The sequence below is a fragment of the Lissotriton vulgaris genome, chromosome 2_1 (genome assembly GCF_964263255.1).
Source record: "Lissotriton vulgaris chromosome 2_1, aLisVul1.2, whole genome shotgun sequence".
Lineage (NCBI taxonomy): Eukaryota > Metazoa > Chordata > Amphibia > Caudata > Salamandridae > Lissotriton > Lissotriton vulgaris.
Window position 1 is genome coordinate 753,862,723 of NC_141687.1, and position 21,386 is coordinate 753,884,108.

Genomic DNA, 21,386 nt, shown 5'->3' on the forward strand with positions numbered 1-21,386 from the left:
CATTTTGTATGTTGTGTAATTTCTACTTTTGGTACTTGTTATAGTGTTCATATATTTCAAAATTTTAAGTGTAAGGAGATGAGTTCTGCCCACCTAATCTGCCTGAATTTTTTTCTTTTTGATCACCTGATTTTTTATCTTACCTTTTACTGTATATGAGTCTCATCATAACTGGTGAGTCACCTATGATAAACACATGGCAAACGGACTGCGTTTGTTTACCTCCAGTGTCTGCCTTTAATGATACGCCGCTGCAATGCAGCTAAGGTTAGGGGCGCTTGGCTGGTTACGTGTGAGCATGTGTGCTGAAGCATGTGCACACATGTGAGAGTTGCATGTGTAAGACTCCTGTCATGTGTAGCCCAGTAACTGTACACTTTCCGAGGATCAGAGTTCTGGCTGTTTGTTAGCCTATTGTAAAAAAGATAATTACATTTTTTCTCCTGCATTAAGAACAAAGCACTACCTAGGTAAAGGGAGCAATTAGCAGTGCTTCACTCAGCTCCCGAGGAGGAAAGGTGTGAAGCTCAAGGATCTGCATCAGTCAATCAGCTGTCACACTGTCCCAGGGACAGGTCAGCCCAAGCCCACTGAACAAAGGACAGACCCCAGACCTCTGATGCCAACCAGGAGGGGCCCCCCTTTGAAGATTTGGTGTGAAAGGTCCTGGTAGTGGTATCAGCGATGAGTGGAGACCCCAAAGGAGATGTGACCAGTGACTCCTGGTCACGCCATTTTGAATTGTCACACTATACTGTGCATGCAGGAGGGTTCAGGGCTGAGAGGAGATATGGCACTCCAGGGTAGGCCAAAGGTACCTTGTTTCTAGGACCTTCTTTCCCCACTTAAAAATACTTGATCAAGGGGAGAGCTCTCTCTTGGTTGGTGTTTCTGTGCTCCCAGAAGCTCAAAAAGGACTAAGGACTTTTTCCCAGTTCGAACTGGACTGAGGACCAGTTGTGGAAAAGTCATGACCTTCTGTGCCCAGAGCAAATGTCCGGGAGGAAAGCTGACACAAGAGTCAGTGGAACCAGCTCCATTCAGATTACATCATTTTGGGGTGAGGAGGCCTGCTAAAACTGCTTCTGGTGGTTTGAGCTTGTAACCAGGAGTAAAATAAGCCCAAGATCTTGACCTTTTGCAAAGTCCATCCCTTGTGGGAGGCCAACGATCTTTAAGAGTTACCTCAAAGTGAGCAGCAATAGAGTACTATTCGATGATGCTACCCAGGGTCCCTCTTTCCTTTGTGGGGATAGCTCCTTATTTCCCAACAAACACCATTTCACTCCCCTCTAGCTTCCATACTCACCTAACTATCCTGTCGTGGAACATAAACAGCCTCTGCAATAAGATTAAGCGGGGTATGGTCCACTAATTCATCCGAAAACATGCGCCTGACATGGTACTGTTGCAAGAAACACACCTACTAGGCAACACTTGTAAAGCAATGCCTAGAGGGGGATACACCATGGTGGCACACTCGGGCTACATAGCCGACTCATGGGGGTGGGTATCCTTGTCAAGAACTCAACGCCCTATATCCCACACAAGGCCTGGGTTGACCCTGAAGGTAACTACGTGGCACAGGTGGGTACTTGGGAGGGGATCCCAATCAATCTTTGTTCTGTCTATGTCCGCCCCGGCTTCACCGTCTTATGCTCCTTAGGCTCAGTGGGATTCTGCTTCAGCTGCCGGAAGGGATCGTACTCCTTGGGGTGATTTCAATGCTCTGCTCTCATTTGACTTGGACAAATACTCCCAAGCATGTATGGCCCATTGGGATCCCAAGCTGTTCGACTTGGTCACCGCCTTTGGTCTTGCCAACACCGAGCGCACACGACACCCGACAGAACGCCTGTATACCTTCCTATCTGGGGTCCATGCAGCCTTTCCAGATTAGATTACATTATCACTCAATCCATCCACCTGTCATGAGCCGCCGAGGCTCAGCACCTGGCCAGCGGGATCTCAGATCACTCCCCGTTGTGGCTAGAGATATGGGGGAGTGCCAATATAATTTCTGACCCTTGACCTATCAACGCCTGGCATCTTAAGGATGCCAAATTCATCAGGCACTTGACCCATGCCACAACTTTCTACTTTGAACACAATGAGGGGTTGGTTGACGTTACGGGAGGCCTATAAGGCGGTCATCAGCTGGGCTGCGAGTGCTTGTCAATAGTGGGTCGGAAACAAGACAGACTCCTTACACCGGAGAGCAAAATGAGAATTTTAGAGAGAGTGGGATGTCATGAGACAAATGAAGACAGCTTACATGTCCTCCATCCGAAACAGAAGGAATGTAGAGACATACTGGAGGACAGGGCAAGAGCTTCCCATACCATGTCTCAAAGACGTCTCTATGAGATGGACAACAAAACCGGTAAACTCGAAAAGAGGGACCGAGCAAGGGGATGAGTCTCACACATTACCACTGATTTGGGCGCACCATTTCTGATCCTGAGGGTAAAGCGGAGGCATTTGCGCAATACTATGTGCAAATCTCAACTCACCCAAAGCAAATTGGTCACCCATTGACATTGGGGATTTCCTGAGGGGCATAATACTCCCCACTCTTACAGAAGAACACCAAACCTTCTTGGAAGCAGACATTGAACTGCACGAGCTGGGCCAAGCGCTGTGATCACTGAGCTCCGGCAAGGCAATGGGACCCAATCGAACTCTATAAATGTCTCACCTCCAAACTGACACCTCAGATACTTAAAATGTGGAGTGAAGCATGGAAGATGCGTTTGCTTCGTGTAGATCAACAACTTGCGACAATAGTCATTTACCTACAGCCGGAAAGCCACCAGAGCGGTGCAGCTCATATCTTCCCATTTGCTTCTTCAATGTTGAAATCAAAGTCCTTGCCAAGTTTCTTTCAAATAGACTTTGTCAGGTGATCACTTCCTTGGCCATCCTGACCAATCCGGTTTCATGCCGAACAGAGGGACATGCCTTAACCTATGTAGGCTGTACTGGGTAATGGAGGGTTCCAGAAATGGCGAGATAGCCACAAGGGTATTGTCTAGGGATGCCTTGGTGGCATTTGACATCCTGGAATGGACCTACATGTTTGGAGACCTCAAACGCATGGTATTTGGACCCAACTTTCTAGGTTGGATGAGCTTATCATATAAACACCCGATAGCCCATGTCAAGGTCTATGGTACATTGTCCCGCAACTTCACGCTAGGCAGGGGGACCAGACAGGGGTGCCTACTCTCCTCGTTGATATTTGCACTTGCCCTAGAGCCTCTGGCAGCATGGGGCCGACAAGACCCGCTCATGAGAGGCATTACCTGGGGGGAATCGTGAGAAGATCGTATATCTCTATACCTTGATTACATTCCCTTCTATGTAACGATCCCCCCCCACGACAATTAATTGACTTACCCATATCCTACGGGAATTTGGCCAATACTCCAGTTACACTGTTAATTGGGGTAAATCTCTTAGTCATTTAATAACAGGTACCATCCCTGCGCTACCCAGAGGCGTCTGCTTCCCCCTATCCACTGAGTGTTTCAAATATCTGGGAATCCACATTAACGTGGGTCCCCTCCTTTACTATTGATTAAACTTACTTCCTATCCTTGAGAACTTAGAAACAGATGTACAACACTGGAGGATTCTCCACCTTTCTCTTTTAGGGTGAGCAGCAATGTTTAAAATGATGACATTGCCCTGTATGCTCTATGCACTGCAAAACACCCCCCACCGAATACCTGACAAGTTCTTTCGCACCACTGAATCTCTTCTCCGCCTGCTCTTGCAGAACACAACCCCACCACGGATAGCCTTCTCCAAACTGATGTGTGGAGTTTACAATGGAGGGCTTTGTCTCCTTTACATCAAAAAATATTATTGGACATCACAATTAGCAGTGGAAAATGACTGGGCATTCGCCCCCTGGGACGATCCCATCTTCAGAATGGAGAGGCTCTCGATGGGATCAGAAGGATATCAGGGTGTGCTGTATAGCTTAACTAATGCCAGAATCTCCTACCTCATACACACACAGTGGCTCAGGTCTAGAAATCGGCCACATCGTTCCTGGGTTGGATGGAGAAACTTACTAATATGACCCCATTGTGGTGCAGTGACTTACTTGCTCAAGTATGAACCCTCCAGGGCTTCAAGCCATGGAATCTCATAGGGATATCCCCAATGGGTGATGTATGGAGGGATGGCAACATGCTTACCTGGGTGGAAATGCAGGCCCAATACGATTTGGCACCTACTGAGTTTTTCAGGTATTTACAACTCCAGCATGTCCTACAGGCTCACATCCATAATGGCACTTCTATTCCAGACTCCTCCCCCCAGAAGACAGAGTCCTCGCTGAGCCACTACCCAAAAAAACTGTCTCTCTCTCATCTACAAGAAACTAATATATAATTCACCAACCACCCTTACCGCACTCAGGATTAAGTGGGAGGGAGATATTGGGGATTGTGATGACGGGAGTGGGAAGAGGCGCTGGGAACTTTTCATGAAGTGGCCATACATACAGGGTTTCGATTGATCTACCTATGTATACTGCACCTCTCTTACTACTGATGCACCGCGATCCGGGCCATGGGCCACTCGCAATTGAATCCTTGTCTCCGGGGCTGTGGTGAAAGAGGCACCATCTTCCACATTATATGGTCATGCCTGATTGTACAAACCTTTTGGATAGAACTACAGAGAATTATGGGAGCAGTAACAGAAGGGCTCCCCCATACACAGCAAAAATATATCTCCTACATATATGGGGAGATAACCCGCCACCAAAATTCATTAGGATATGGTTGTCATTGGGTCTTATGGTCGCTGAACGAAACATTGCACTCTTGTGGGGGGCTGTGAGGGCCCTACAGTAGTGGAGTGGGAGAGGGACATGGATTGCTGCATGACAAATGAGAAATCAATATTTTCAGGGAGGGGTTGTCCACGTAAGGTTGAGCGAGTCTTGGCAAGATGGCGTTCATATAGTGGCCTAAGCACAGAATCCAGTCTGAACCCTGAGGATCCAATTCTGTGAAGTGTGACCCGCCACTACAACTTATATAGCTACCTTACTGTGTTTGTATTACTTGGAAGGGGTCCCCCCCCAGAAGAGTGGCATATACAAATATACCATGATGATTTGCTGCTAATTCTCTATTGTTTTCTTTTACTGTTTTTTTGTTTTTTTTAACTCAAAGGTAGGGGGCGTGCAGGGAGTGCCCTCCTCAGCCTCTCTATTGGCCAGGCTGTATTTACTGTATAGGGGGCTGGAACCCCCATCCCGACCCCCAAAGACAAAGAGACAGGGAGAGGGCTGTCCTGTCCCCCACAAGTGGTGGTGTGGGACAAGAGACCTGCCAGGTCCGGTAGAAGTTGGAGGAAGGCTGACACAAGGAAGGTGGCGGGCCAGCCAGAGGTGGACTTCCTAGGCTGCCCTCAACATTGGAGGTAAACGGAGGTGTTCATGGGGCTGGGCACCCTAGGATTAAAATTAAAACACGAAACAAAATCTTCACAACTACCCCGGCATGTCGGAAGAGCCGATAATAAAATATTCACTTCTCTTAGCTGGAGTGCCACATAATGCCTTTCTTGGTTTGCATATTTTTCTTCACTTTTGCTTGCCCCAGGACAACAGGGCATCACCAACGACCTTGAAAAGTGTTGTGGTGGGCTGTAGAAGATACAGTGCCCCCCAGGAATAATATTTGCCCAACCGACCCTACATTTGTGGGGTCAAGGAATCTTTGACTCTGTGGACTTTTTCACATACTTTTTAAAGTATTCCCAAGGCTGGAGCTCTTGCTCTACACCTGAGAGTGTAGCGCTTTCTAGGGGCTGGTTCTATGGCTCTATCTAATGTTGTCTGAAGTTGTAGACGAAAGATACATGCAATGAAGCCCTCCTTAGGGGATGAATCTATGGTTGCATTTTACATGGTCTAGAGGCTGTTTTTAAAATTGCTTTTAATATGGCTTGAAAGTACATATAAAGTATACACACATGTTTTGTTCATTTTAAAATGCTTTATTGACATAATATTGTTGACAGTAATTATTGATCAAGGTGGATGTGCTTTATTAACATTAATAAGTGTATTTACGGGAGGAACTTCGCGAGCAACCAAGATGGCCGCGTGAGCTCGGAGCTCCGAAGACCCTCCGATCCTCCGAATTAATCCTGTCGTCTATCCTGCTCCACGAAAGTGGGAAATTGTTGGGGAACTGCTGCTGGTACGGGACTCGTTGTCCGATTGAAAATCCGAGGTCCCTAGGTGGAGTAACACCGTGTGCAAGTTTGGGGACGACGACGTGACCAGCGCCCGTACCTGAACCGGCGATTGCGACACAGCCGTATGGTAGTGGAATGGACAGAGAGTGACTGCCCCGCCTCGAAGCGGAGCTTGCGGAGTTCCGGAGTGTGTTGGTGCTGAACAAACGACGAGTACGGCTGCGACCGCTCGTCGCGTTGTTGATCTGGCAAGAGCCAGGGGTTTTACCGATCGTGGTGGCCGCTCGCTTATCATGGCGGGCAAAGGTGAACCCGACAGAGGGAAACCCCGGCCCAGTAGAAAATCAACCTACTCCCAATCCACCAACATGGAACGATATGCCCATCCTAAGGGCTCACCCGGTGCCGCTGCGAGACCTAAGGACATGCATCTAGATGTGTCACCGGATGATTCGGCCCGACCCTCCGGGACGTCATGGGCGCCATCGCGGGCATAAAAGCCGATATGCACAAGCAACATGAGGTCCTGACGCATAAGGTCGACACGCTGGCCATTGAGGTCAACTTGATCAGGGCCGATTTGGGAAAGACCAATGATCGGGTCAAGTCACTTGATATAAAAACCTCGAGTCTGACCTCAGACATCTCGGACCTGCAATCAGAGGTTCGAGACCTGAAGGCTGCGAACTCGCTATTTGCCCGTAGGCTTGAGGACTTTGATGGACGTGCCAGGCGCCAGAACGTCCGAATTGTAGGTGTTCCGGAAGGGGCCGAGGAGGATGCCACCGACCTCTTTGTCGAGAACTTGGTCCAGAATCATCTGGCCCCTGGGGGCCTCAGCAAGTTTTTCTCGTTTGAGCGAGCTCATCGACTGCCCGGAGTCCGCCCGAAGTTGGGGGCCCTTCCGCATCCCATCATCGCCCGTGTGTTCAATTTTGGAGACCGGGACGCTATCCTGCAGGCATCCAGGAGAGGTGGGCCGCTGAAATTTCAAAATGCTGATATTAACTTTTTCCCGGACTTCACCCAGGTGGTGCAGAGGCGGAGGCAAAGCTTCACGGGCGTGAAACGGAGACTACGTGAGCTGGGGATGAAGTACTCCATGCTGTTCCCCGCGAAACTACGTATCGAGCATGATGGCCGTGCATTGTTTTTCGACATGCCTGAAGTTGTCGGGGACTGGCTGGACACTTTGCCTCAGCGCCGTGAGGAACCCGAGGAACAGTCGGAGGGGGCAGCTAGCGGCCCTGATCCTCAGGAATAGAATGATCCTCTGGACCTTATTCGGACAATGGGACTGCCCCGGCAGTCGGTTACACAGTACTGTATTCTTTGTTACTATCCTCGCTTTATGAATGGGGGAAACGGGGGGGATAGGATAGACTCCTTTCTCCTCTAGGGGCTTTTCGTAGAGTAGTTTTCTGGGGGCGACAGGCACACTGCTAGTTGGGGGGGGCTCTTTAGTCTAATGCAGGGGTGCAGGGTGGGGGGTGGACGGATTGTTTGTTTTTTACTTGTTCTCTTTCTTCTTTTTTCTATTTCACGGCAAGGTTACTGTTATGCTGCTAACTGTGTTGTAGCGACGCCACCCTTCAGGGCTGGCAGGGGCGTGTACTTTGACGATGGGGGGTAAAAAGTTGAATGTCCTGTGTTGGAATGTTAATGGGCTGGGGATCGTATTACGAGAGGTGTAGTACTACAAATGTTTAAGAGATGCATGCCTGATGTCATTCTGCTGCAGGAAACTCATTTGGTAGGGAACACGTGCCACACGCTTAATAGAAAAGGTTTCAAGATGGTGGCACATTCGGGGTTCTCTTCAGGGTCCCGCGGGGCGGGGATCATGGTGCGTATGTTACTCCCATTCGAGATAGAATCCAGCCTCATTGTCAGTGAAATTGCTCTCCCACCCTCGCAGCTCCACCATTAAGTGAGGTGCCCCTGCCCCTGCACTCTTCAGTGTTGGTGATCGAGGCCCTCCTCCACCCGCAGGTTTCCCTGCGCCTCATCCCCGGTGGTCCAGTGGACCTCTGTCTCCTTTCTTTCTTTCTGCTCCTTCACTCGTTTTTCTCCCCTTTCTATCTTTCACCTTTCTGCACCTCTGCTCTTTTGCGCCTTATTTCTGCCCATTCTCCCTTTCTCTCCCTCTGCTCCTTCACTCGTTTTCACTCGTTTTTTTCCCCTTTCTATCTTTCACCTTTCTGCACCTCTGCTGTTTTGTGCCTTACTTCTGCCCATTTTCCCTTTCTCTCCCTCTGCTCCTTCACTTGTTTTCACTCGTTGTTTTACCCTTTCTATCTTTCACCTTTCTGCTCTTTTCTGCATCTCTGCTCTTTTGTGCCTTATTTCTGCTTATTTTCCCTTTTTTCTTTATCCCTTCTTTCCTCCCTTTACCTTTCCCTGCCGCTGCTGCCCCCGCGCCCCCCCCCCCCAGCACGACCGGCCCAATCCAGCTCCCCTCCCTGCCTCCCAGCTGTCCAGCCCTCCCCGACCCCTACTTAATGGCGGCCACTGCGGGGACAGGCGAGCAAGACCACTGACTCATTGTCAGTGAAATTGCTCTCCCACCCTCGCAGCTCCACCAATGAGTGAGGTGCCCCTGCCCCTGCACTCTTCAGTGTTAGTGATCGAGGCCCTCCTCCACCCGCAGGTTTCCCTGCGCCTCATCCCTGGTGGTCCAGTAGACCTCTGTCTCCTTTCTTTCTTTTGGCTCCTTCACTCGTTTTTCTCCCCTTTCTATCTTTCACCTTTCTGCACCTCTGCTCTTTTGCGCCTTATTTCTGCCCATTCTCCCTTTCTCTCCCTCTGCTCCTTCACTCGTTTTTTCCCCTTTCTATCTTTCACCTTTCTGCACCTCTGCTCTTTTGTGCCTTATTTCTGCCCATTTTCCTTTTCTCTCCCTCTGCTCCTTCACTCGTTTTCACTCGTTTTTTTACCCTTTCTATCTTTCACCTTTCTGCTCTTTTCTGCATCTCTGCTCTTTTGTGCCTTATTTCTGCTTAATTTCCCTTTTTTCTTTATCCCTTCTTTCCTCCCTTTACCTCTCCCCGCCGCTGCTGCCCCCGCGGCCCCTCCCCCCCCAGCACGACCGGCCCAATCCAGCTCCCCTCCCCGCCTACCAGCTGTCCAGCCCTCCCCGACCCCTACTTAATGGCGGCCACTGCGCAGCCGCTGCGTGGCCGCGGGCTGCGGGCGCGCCGCTGGTGCACCGAAGGCGTGTCAAAGGCAAGCACGTCTGCGCCCGTCTGCGACCCGTCCGCAACCAGCACCAGGAACCCTGGACCTCCGCCCCGCCAACGCTACGACCCAGCAGCACTCCACGCACTCAACCCAGGCTGCAACAACAACTGCAAGCTAGCATCACCAGCCGACACCCATGGACCCTTCAGCTGTCACCGCTGCCGGTACACCTGCAGCACCGCCAAGAACACGGATCCAGCACAACCAGCCCACAAGAACACAACCGAACCGAAGACCCTGCAATGCATCCTCCTCAACGTCCGATCCCTCCACAAACACGCAACAGAAATCTGGGACCTCCTCGACAGCACCACCCCAGAAGTAGCATTCTTCACCGAAACCTGGACCAACACCACCTCGGGACCGGACATCGCCATCGCCATCCCCCAAGGATACAAGATCTCCAGGAAGGACCGCCCCATCCACCCAGGAGGAGGAATCGCCATCATCCACAAATCCAGCCTCCGCCTGAGCACACTCCCTGACGAGTCCACAGAACTGATGGAACACCTTCACTTCAAGATACTGGCCAGCCCCACCGCCGCCCTCCGAGGAACCCTCATCTATCGACCCCCTGGACCCCGCGGACCCTTCGCCAACTCCATCACGGACATTATCTCCCCGCAGGCCATCGCATCCACCAACTACACCCTGCTGGGAGACCTCAACTTCCACCTCGACAATCAACTGGACCCCAACACCACATCCCTCCTGGACAACCTCCACAACATTGGACTCCGCCAGATCGTGACCGAGCCCACGCACTCAGCAGGACACACCCTCGACCCCCTCTTCACTACAGGAAACTCCATCACCTTCAGCCACACCACCAACCTCCCATGGACCGACCATCGTTGCGTCCACTTCACCTTCAGAACACCCGCCATCCACAGACACCAGCACCTGCTTCCACAAAGAAACTGGACCAAAATCACCGATGACCAGCTCACCTCCTCACTCAACAACTCCACCCTAACCATCGCGGAAAACGACGACCCCAACACCGCAGCCCGAACCCTGCATAGATGGATCTCGGACAGCACCAACAACATAGCCCCCCTCAAGAAAAACAATACCCGTGCCAAGAAAGCCAGATGGTTTACCACCGAACTTCGAGAGTCCAGGCGCACATGCTGCCACCTTGAAAAGGCCTGGAGAAACACCAAATCCACAGAAGCCCACAACAACTTCAGAGCCGCCACCAACGCCCACCATCAACTCATCAGAGAAACGAGGAAAAAAGCGATTGAAGACAGAATCTCCACCCACGCACACAACAGCAAGGAACTCTTCAGCATCATCAAGGAGTTCGCCCAACCCACCAGCGAGTCTACCGACATCCCTCCCTCACGAGTCCTCTGCGACAAACTCAGCATCTTTTTCCACCACAAAATCAAGAGCATCTACGACAACTTCGACGAAGACAACCAGCGATTGATGACTGGACAGCCCTCACCACCGAAGACACACTGAAGACAATAAGGTCAATCCACTCAGGGGCCCCCACGGATCCCTGCCCCCACCACATCTTCAACAGAGCCGCCAACACCATCGCACTCATGCTCCGCCAAACCATCAACCGTTCCCTGGCGACCGCCTTGTTCCCCGATGACTGGAAACACGCCGAGGTCAACCCCCTCCTAAAGAAACCCTCAGCGGACCCCACCGACCTCAAAAACTACAGACCCATCTCCCTGCTCCCGTTCCCAGCGAAAGTCATCGAGAAAGCCATCAACAGCCAACTCGCCACATTCATTGAAGAACACAACATCCTCGATTCCTCCCAATCCAGCTTCAGAAAAAACCACAGTACGGAAACCGCCCTCCTCGCCGCAACAGACGACATCCGCACCTTACTGAACAAAGGAGAAACAGTAGCCCTCATCCTCCTCGACCTATCAGCGGCTTTCGACACAGTCTCCCACCGCACCCTAATACGCAGACTCTACGATGCAGGAATCCAGGACAAGGCCCTCGACTGGATCTTCTCCTTCCTCTCCGGCAGGACGCAGCGGGTCAGACCCCCCCCTTTCCTCTCGGACCCCACACCGATCACCTGCGGAGTCCCCCAGGGCTCCTCCCTCAGCCCGACGCTCTTCAACGTCTACATGGCTCCACTTGCCCCATCGTCAGAACCTACGGACTCAACATTGTGTCATATGCAGACGACACCCAGCTCATCCTCTCCCTATCCAACGAGCCCAACACCGCCAGACGCAACTTTCAAGAAGGCATGGAAGCCGTCGCCAAATGGATGAAAAACAGCTGCCTTCAACTAAACACCAACAAAACAGAAGTACTCATCATGGGCCCAAACCCCGACGCCTGGAGCGACACCTGGTGGCCCACCGCCCTCGGAAACCCGCCAACCCCCACAGACCACGCACGCAACCTGGGAATCATCCTGGACTCCGAGCTCAAAATGGACCGCCAGATCAACTCTGTCTCATCTTCTTGCTTCCACACCCTCCGCCTCCTTCGTAAGACCTTCAAATGGATCCCCCTCGAACACCGAAAGACAGTCACTCACGCCCTGGTCACCAGCAGACTCGACTACGGCAACGCACTCTACGCCGGAATAAACAAAAGCCTCATCCGCAAGCTACAGAACATCCAGAACGCCGCCGCAAGACTGGTCCTCAACCTGCCAATACACTGCCACATCTCCCAGCACCTGCGCACACTCCACTGGCTCCCCGTCGAGGCGAGAATCACCTTTAAGATGCTCACCCACGCACACAAGGCCCTCCACGGCACCGGACCAGCATACCTGAACAGCCGACTCAAATTCCACGCACCCCAAAGGACCCTACGATCAGCCCAGCTTTCCTACGCCGTGGTCCCCCGCACCAGAAAGACCAGATCAGGAGGCCGCTCCTTCTCCTTCCTCGCGGCCAAAGCATGGAACACCCTTCCGCTCCACCTCAGACAGACAACATCGCTCCCCATCTTCGCAAGAAACCTCAAAACCTGGCTCTTCGACAGACCCCCTCCTGATGGAATGGAACCTGCACCCCCCCACCCCCCAGCGCCTTGAGACCCTTACGGGTGAGTAGTCGCGCTTTAACAAACTCCTGATTGATTGATTGAGCGTGACTGATGAGAGGGGGCGCTACGTCTCCGTAACGGGTAGGTGGAAGGGGCGTACCCTAGTCTTGGTTTCTGTTTACGTCCCCCCTGGTTTGCAAACGACTACCTTTCAGGATCTTGGGGGCGCCATTTTGGGTTTACCCGAAGGTTTGCTTATTGTTGGTGTTGACTTCAATGCGGTTGGCTCTGGGACCTTAGACAGGCATCCATTCTGAGATCTTCGGAGTGCGCAGTCCTGGCTTCCCGATTTTTTGGATACCATGGGGCTTATTGACTGCTGGAGGCTTCTTCATCCTACCCAGCGTCAGTACTCCTTTCACTCTGGAGCACATGGTAGCCTCTCCAGAATTGATTACGTTCTGGCTTTGGCGGCCCACGCGTCGGCGGTCTCTGAGGCCCGACTGATGGCCAGGGGTATCTCAGACCATTCTCCGGTCTGGGTGTCTTTTGACTTTGACATCGTGGTGGCTAAGAGGGTGGCGCCGGTTAACCTGTGGTACTTTCGTAGCCCTAAGACCCGTGGACTCCTGGCTAAAGCCATTGAGCTCTACTTTTCTGAAAACACGGGCTCGGTTACGTCAGCAGTATCCCTATGGGAGGACTTTAAGACCGTCTTGAGAGGCGAGGCCTTCTCCTTAATAGCCGAGGCGCGGAGACGTAGGGACGAGGATGCGGTGCGGATAGAATCAGAGATCGAGGATCTTGACTCCCAATTGGAGACTGATCTGACACTTGCCCTGCTCCACGCTCTCTCGCTTAAGCAGTCGGAGTACCGGGCCACTGTTACTGACGCAGCCAAGGCTATGGGCAGGGAACAGCAAGGGAGGATCTATGATGTTGGGGCAAGGCAGGCAAGCTTATTGCGTGGCTCGAAAAAAAGGAGATGGCCTCCCGTGTGGTCCCTGAGGTGCTGGGGGAGGACGGCTTGGCTGTTACCGACCCCAGCGCTATAGTCACGGTTTTCGCCGATTACTTCGAGTCCGTTTACACCTCGCTCTCTGAGATGTCTGAGGCGGACTCTGATGCCCTATTGAGAGAGGTGGACCTTCCGTGTTTGTCGGATACTGAGCGCGACGATATGGATAGAGGTATAACTGCCGACGAGGTCGCACTTGCGATACGCTCTCTGAGGTCCGGCAAGGCACCCGGCCCTAACGGCCTCCCGGTGGAGCTTTATAAGATAAAAACTGACAGCATCGCCCGCCCCTACGGGACATGTTCCTGGAGGCGCGAGAGATGGGCGCGCTCCCCCCGGACCAGAGGTTGGCCACCATTGTGGTCATACATAAGGAAGGGAAGCCTAGAGACCTGTGCCGATCGTATCGCCCTATTTCTTTGCTGAATGCCGAGCCTAAGATCCTGGCTAAATTGCTTGCCAATCGGCTGGTGGGCGAGATTAGCGACTTGGTTCACCCGGATCAGTCTGGCTTTATTCCGCACCGCAACACCGCCCTTAACCTTAGGAGTCTCCACGGGGCTCTGGCGAGGATCCGCACGCTCCGGGAGCCGGCCGTTTTGGCGTCTTTGGATGCCACGATGGCCTTTGACTCCCTCGAGTGGAACTACCTCTGGGCGGTGTTGACGAAGTTCAGGTTTGGCCCTGAATTTATAGGATGGGTCAAGCTTCTGTATGCTAGTCCACTTGCCAACGTTACGGTCAATGGCCGAGTGTCTGCATCCTTTGCTCTCCGCAGGGGCACCAGGCAGGGTTGCCCCTTGTCGCCCTTGTTGTTTGCGTTGGCGCTTGAGCCTTTGGCTGCCTGGTTATGGGTTCACCCGGATATCAACGGGATACGGTGATCTCCCGGCTTTGAGGACCGCGTGTCTTTATACGCGGAAGACATCTTGTTTTACCTCACCTCTCCCTGCAAGTCCCTTATCGTGGTATGTGATGTGCTGCATACCTTCGGTAGGTATTCGGGCCTGGTCATCAACTGGTCGAAATCACACCTATACGTTTTGAGAGGTGAGGCTCCGCGGCTCCCGAGGGGCTGCACCATACAGATCACGAGGCAGGGGTTTAAATACTTGGGCATCTATATTTCAACCGATGCCAAGACACATTATGCGAACAACTTGCTTCCCCCTCTTGCACGCCTGCGGGGTGACGTAGAGGGGTGGCGGAAGCTACCGCTTTCCCTGCTTGGACGTGCGGCGTTGTTCAAAATGATGTCCCTGCCCAGATTCTTGTATGCGCTCCAGAATACCCAGGACCCAGTCCCCTCCGGGTACTTCAGAGAGGTCGAGGGCTTACAGCGGGCCCTTCTCTGGGATGGCAGACCGCACATTGCTATAGCTAAACTCGCGCTTCCGTGGTATGACGGAGGTATTGCTTTGCCTGACATCCGGAGGTATTATTGGGCCTCCCAACTAGCCGCCCTCAACCATGGTTTCTATGGTCTAGCCGATAGTCCGGGGTACGCTATGGACCGGTGGCTCCTTGACGATGGGAAATATTACAGGGCGTTGTACTCGAGATCTCTGGATGGTAGAATGACAGATCCGACTAGGACAGCGGTACACATATGGAGGGCTGTCACAAAGGCACAGGGATGGAAAGGGAGACTCACGTTGGCCACCCCACTTTACGACTCGGACCTTCTGGGGAAATTGTGGAATACCAAGGGGTTTGATAGATGAGACCTCATTGGTATCTCCAAGGTCGAAGACATGATGGCCAAGGGTGGGATAAAATCTTTCGCCGCTCTACAAACAGAGTTTCAACTGGGAGCGACGGAATTTTTTAGGTACACCCAATTACGACACGGCCTTTTGTCAGTGCTGCCGGAGGGTGAGAAGGTCCCTGAGTCGTCCCCGTTGGAAGATAGGGTTCTGGATGGTCATATGCCGGACAGTGCCATCTCGTTAGTCTATGAAAAACTGATTAATGTCCGAGCGGACCTCCTTCTGAGTGTGAGAGAACAATGGGTGATTGATGGTGTTGAGCTGGATGATGAAGATTGGCAGTGTGCGGTGTCATCCCCCAAGGAGGTAGCAATCCCAGCCAGACTACGCTTTCTCCAGCTGAAAATTTTGCATAGAGTGTATGTGACCGGCCCCCGGTTGATACATATAGGCCATTCGGTGGACGGACTTTGTAGGCGTGGTTGTGGTGCATTGGCCACCTTCATGCACATTATTTGGGAGTGTCACGCGGTCGCTTCCTACTGGAGGCGTGTCCACGCGGTGATGTGTGAGGTGACTGGAGTCGACTTGCCGGCCGAGGCCCGGCGCTGCTTACTGAATGTGTGGGGCCCCACGGACTACAACACTACGCAAACCCAATGGGTCACTTTGGGAAACATGGTGGCCAAGCGTGATATCGCTCAGAAGTGGGGCGCTACGTCGCCTCCCTCAGTAGAATTGTGGAAGACCAATATGGACTGGTGTATGGTTCGTGAGAAAACAGTGTACGTGGCCCGGGGCAAACCTAAGAAGTGGCATAAGATCTGAGGGGCCTGGAACAAATACAGGGGTGATATCTGTCTCCGACCCGACACTGCCCCAATGGAAGAACGAGTTTCCCCTTAGCCTATAACTCCAACTCAAATGCCACTACATTGCATATCCTGTACTCTTTCCCTCCCGATATCGTCCATTTTGCACTGTTCATACGTGTACTCTTTGGGTCCATGGCCCAGCCTTCTCCTGCTCTGGGTATTGTCGCATTTAGGTTCTTTCGCCTTGCCTTTTCGCACTGGTTCTGGTGCTCTTTTACTGTGTTTTATTTTATGTTCTCTTCATTTATAACGTAAAACTAAACCTCATACGATTTTATAATATGCACTGTGTGCACTGATCATCCTCCCTTTCATATGCTGCCTAGCCTCCGGGATGTAAGGCTGAATAGCTGTGTACTTTGACTCGTCAATAAAGGTTTTCCAAAAAAAAAAAAATAAGATAAGTGCATTTACACATGGTTATTTTTGATGATTGCATTTATATACAAAATGATCGTGCTTTTTACATGTTGGTCAATAATCTTGAACATTTTACCAAGCCAATAGACTTACCGTATATATGTATGTATGACCCTTTTAGGGGGTCAAAGGTGATTACGCAATGTTGTCTTTGATATTTTCAATGTGCCTAATGTACTTTTCCTTTTTCTAAAGAAACAGTCCCCATAAGGGTATATTGTGGAACTATTACTTGTGTGCAGCCCTCACATCCTGCACAACTAATAAACCAACTTCCTATATAATACACTGCAAAATAGTCAAAGTATTACACAACTATGGCTGAACACTCACATTTTTATTGTAAACGCGATAGATGTGAGGCAGTGTACTTAAACTCCCCAATCAGCAGCTGAGATAGGCTTTGACTGCTCATCCACATCTGCCTTTATATTCAAGGAGGTAAAGTGAGGCTAACTTTCTGTAACTGATTTGGTGTTGAAGCACTGGTTGTTAGAGACCTTTAGTGTGCTCCTTTTTTAAATGCTAATGCATGGCCTGGCGACTAATCCTGAAGTCTTACTATGAATGGTAAGTGTTCAATTAGCAGCTGGAATTAACAGGACTACGTCAGTTTTATCATGTAAAACATTAAACTAAACTGCATTTTTTGTTTCAACTTTTTAGGTCTAATTTTTGAAAATGGAGTTTGTGTCACACCTTCAGAATGCCCTTGTATTTATCATGGAGCCTCTTACAAGTCTGGCTCTATTGTGCGGGATGAGTGTAACAACTGGTCAGTAATATATTTCTACTTTAAACGTTTACCTTCCCAAGCCTATTACTTTTAGGAGAATGGATGATGAAATTATTAGTACAGTGCCTTAATTATCATGCTATTTGTCTTCATTGAACATATATATTACACACTTTCCCATAATTGTGCTATTGTCCACCTTTGAAGGATCTTCATGCTGCTTTAAAGGAAAAATCAGGTTTCAAAAACAGAACACAGAGGCACTACAAAATAATTGTTAACATATGCACCAAGAAATGTGAATTATATTGTTAACATATTATAGTGACATTTATGTTGTAATAATATTTATTTGCACAAAACAAAGCATTTTAACAAATCATGCACTAGACAGCAACACAACTCAAACAACATCTTAGCATTTTTGGTTGGGTGCATAGAGACTTAGAGGGAAGACTTGTCATTCTTTCATGCAGCGCAACTCCGCAAGCCAGCTTGTTGCACTGCACTGCGTTAAAGGGCAAGGGCAGGAACGCATTGTATTTACCTTTTGCAGTGCAGTCCTGTCCTTTTGTAGCGCTGGCATACTTTTGGATGCCTAGCACCAACGCAGGCACCCTTGTGCCATGTTGCTAGTGTGTCTGCATTGTCGGTAGGATTATTTTTGTGCAGGAAGGACGAGACCTTTCTGCAGAAAAACAATGCTGAGGCATTTTCCTCTTTCTATGTGTGCTGCAGAATAAGGAGAAAAACGCTGAAAAAAGGCTGACAAATGAGGAGAAATAAATATATTTTTCCTCGCTACACCTCACCTGTGGAGGCATAGTGTTTTGACGCATTCCCAGGTCTACCACTAATGGTAAACCTGGGAATGCACCAAAATCTATGGATGGATGCAGGGGAACACCCACTCTCCATCAATGGAACGCCACCCTACCACAAAGTAACGAAAGGAAGCAATTTGAGCTGCCTTGTGTTATTCTAGATGTATCAATCAAGCAGGGCCACACAAGGTGGTCTTGCGTGGCTTGCTAAATCTCACTTAGGTTTTGTGTCGCCCATGCACATGCACCCCCTTGCATGGCAAAAGGGCAACGCAAAACCTTGATAAATATGGGAACTGTTTTGAATGATGAGAATATGTCAGGCCATACTTTCATGATATACCCATATCTACAACATTACTCTGACAAAAAGGTAGTAAATACCATTGTTTTAAGACATTGTGTTCCTTGTGAGCAGTTTTCAATGATGCAAGGTGAGGGAATGTGTGAAATGTACCTGTATCAGACTTTCAGCGTAATCAGTCCAGGAACTGCATCTGGAGGTTTGATTGTAATTTGTGTCTTTGTTTTGGTTTAATGTAGGTAGCAGCCCCAGATTCAGAGAGGTAGTTATGAAAGGAGCCATTAATGGCTTTGAAGATCATATTCAATCGTTTGTAAAGAGCCATGGTATTAGCTGATAAGTAGTAGGGAGGTAGTAGTACTGAGAGGTATACATGTATTTGGGGTTATTGAAGAGAGAAGTAGCAACATTTAGTACTTTATCTATTATGTCAAATAATGCAAGGGGGAGAGCTGCAGGTGAAGAGTAAAGTAATCATATTTGGGCAAGGGTATGTGAGAAGATCAATGTCTTGACTGTGTCACAAAATGGTTTGAGCATATTTTCACCATACCCATAAACTGAAATCTGGCTGCTCTGGAATTGTTGGTTATGAGTGCATCCATGTTCATGGATGATTCAAAACATTCAATGAAAGGAAGCAGATTCCCGACCATTAAACCCCTGCACATTTCTTTCTTATATACCTATCTTATATGTTTGTAGCCTTCTAGGGCCTTATTATTCAATTAAGATTCAAAAATGAAATGTCCTCATTCTTTTTGAATGAAGTGTACATCTTCAGTGTTTAAACAGCTGTTTTAGGTAAGGGGTGTCTAAAATGTAACGTTTTATTAGCCCAAACGTAGAAGGTCACTGATGAGTCCTTTTTTATAAACGTCTTGGTCACAAACTGACATTTGTAGAATTTGTTTACATCCGTATGAGTTTTTCCATCTCTTTCTACATTGTATATATTTCCCTGACCCAGACTTAGTGGGTATCAGTTTTTTAGCATGCCTGCTGTAATGGTTATTTACATTGTGGCCCAGCTGGCAAACGAAAGCCCCGCTGAAACAATAAGCTCATCCTACAGAGGTTGGATTTCTCCTAGCAATGGAAGAGAGCAAGGAGAAAAAACATAAACCGATCATAAACACTTCCCTGTGAAGAAATCACATGGGACAAAATGAGGTCAGGCAGACCTCCAGCGCAGCCACCACGAGGGAATACTTTGACACCTTGGGGGGAGGGAAGAAGCCAGACCTGAATCAGCATGGCTTGTTTCAGAGGAGAGATGTGTTGTAATTGTAGTGGCTCTCACCTTCTTTCAATTTCCCAGAATGCTGTGCAAAGGGCTAAACTGGAAGTGAACAAATCCCTGAAAGTGCCAATTTTGAAACTGTTTATCTTCATTTTTAAATACCACATTGTGAAGAAGGGTCGGGAACACCAGGAAAAGACGAACCAACCAGTCCTGCATACTCTCACAGAGGCAAATAGCACTTGCTTCCTGAATCCCTCTAAGGGTCATTATAGGGTAGGCTTGCTGAGAATCCTTCAAAAATGCCCATTTGGACTTCTGTGGCTGGCCCTGTTTGCGGATGCCCCACAAGAATGTATTGCAGGTTCCTGGTGGACCCACAGGCATCCTTCAAGTGGCTGAAGTCTTGGGTGCTCTACAGGCCTGGGAGAAATCTTAATTACGCCAAAGTAATCAGAGTAATTTCAGAAATGTCACAATACCTTTTTGACTTAAATTACCCAAAAGTATACAATTATGCCTGTTCGTGTAATTTGACACATACATTTTACTGCATTAGAACAAGAATAACCATTAACCAACTTATTGTGGGCGAGTGGCTGCTGGCTGATGCTGTTCATGTTCTGTTGCATTTAGCGCTATTTAGAGCAAAATGCACCCTCAGGTCCATTTTGGATGCATGGATGCATTTTGCGCCAAGAAATAACAGTCAATGCTGGTTTATGCTTCTCGCATAATTCAACAAAATCCTAGGTAATTTTGCTGTAATTTCGCATAATTACACTAGAGCAATTACGCATGTTGCACATACCCTTAGTGCTCAGTGAGTGCAGGCATGAACAGTGGTCTTCTTTGAGAAGCATGTGGGGTCTCTGCCAAGAAGATGCCAGGGCAGGAGATGAATAAAGCAATTAGTAAGGGCAGGGGCTGCTCCCACAACTATGCTTCTTCTGAAGACTAGAGAGCAAGAGTGACAGAAGATATAGAAAGGTAAAAAATAAGCCACATTTCGAGGGTCTGGAGAACCCAGGTGTGCTAAAAGAGCTTGGGGGCACATGCATCAACCTATTTAGGAAGTGCAAATGGTGCGAATTCGTAAATTCGGCCGTTTGCACTTCCTAAGTACGTTTTTGGGATGCATGAAACAATTTTTCAAAATTCGTTTTTTTTTTGCATTTCCTAAAAATGCGAATGCATTTAAGGAATCGCATTTGTGCGATTCCTTAAATGTAATGCATCAATTTTTAAAAAAATGCGAATTTTGAAATAGGAAGTGCAAATTAACACGAGGTTGACCCTCGTGTTAATTTGCGAAATTCTTTAAAAAAGCACAAAAATGCATTTTGGAAAGTGTCATGTTACAGACACACATGTCCTTAGGACATGTGTGTGTGAAACATGCACTTTAAAATACATTTCAGTGGTGCAGGGGGGGGGGGGTCCTTTGGGCCCCCCTCTGCACCCTTGCAATGCATCAACAAATTGCGAATTCCAAAAAAAAGAAATGCAAAACGGCATTGATTCCTATGGGCCTCTAGGCCCATAGGAATCAATGTAATGCCATTCCTTAACTGCGATTCGCAATTAAGGAATCGCAAATTCCGAAAATTAAGAAATCCTAAAAAAATTTAGGATTTCTTGATGCATAGGATTTAGCATTTCCTAAATTGCGATTCCCTAATTTTCGCAATTTAGGAAATGCAAATTCCTACAATGATGCATGTGCCCCTTAGAGAAGAAAGCCCCATATGATTTGACCTAATGAGACAGAATTGTTCACAAACAAAAGAACCACCTCTGA

The 21,386-nt window shown here is 49.2% G+C and overlaps 1 protein-coding gene across 1 annotated transcript in view; it reads left to right on the forward strand.

Moving 5' to 3' along the window:
* OTOG (otogelin) overlaps positions 1 to 21,386 on the forward strand; it is a 1,187,449-nt gene that overhangs the window by 322,842 nt on the left and 843,221 nt on the right. Inside the window, exon 11 of the mRNA XM_086954148.1 lies at positions 17,145 to 17,253. Coding sequence (XP_086810274.1) covers positions 17,145 to 17,253 — 109 coding nt within the window. The remainder of the gene's footprint in view (positions 1 to 17,144; positions 17,254 to 21,386) is intronic.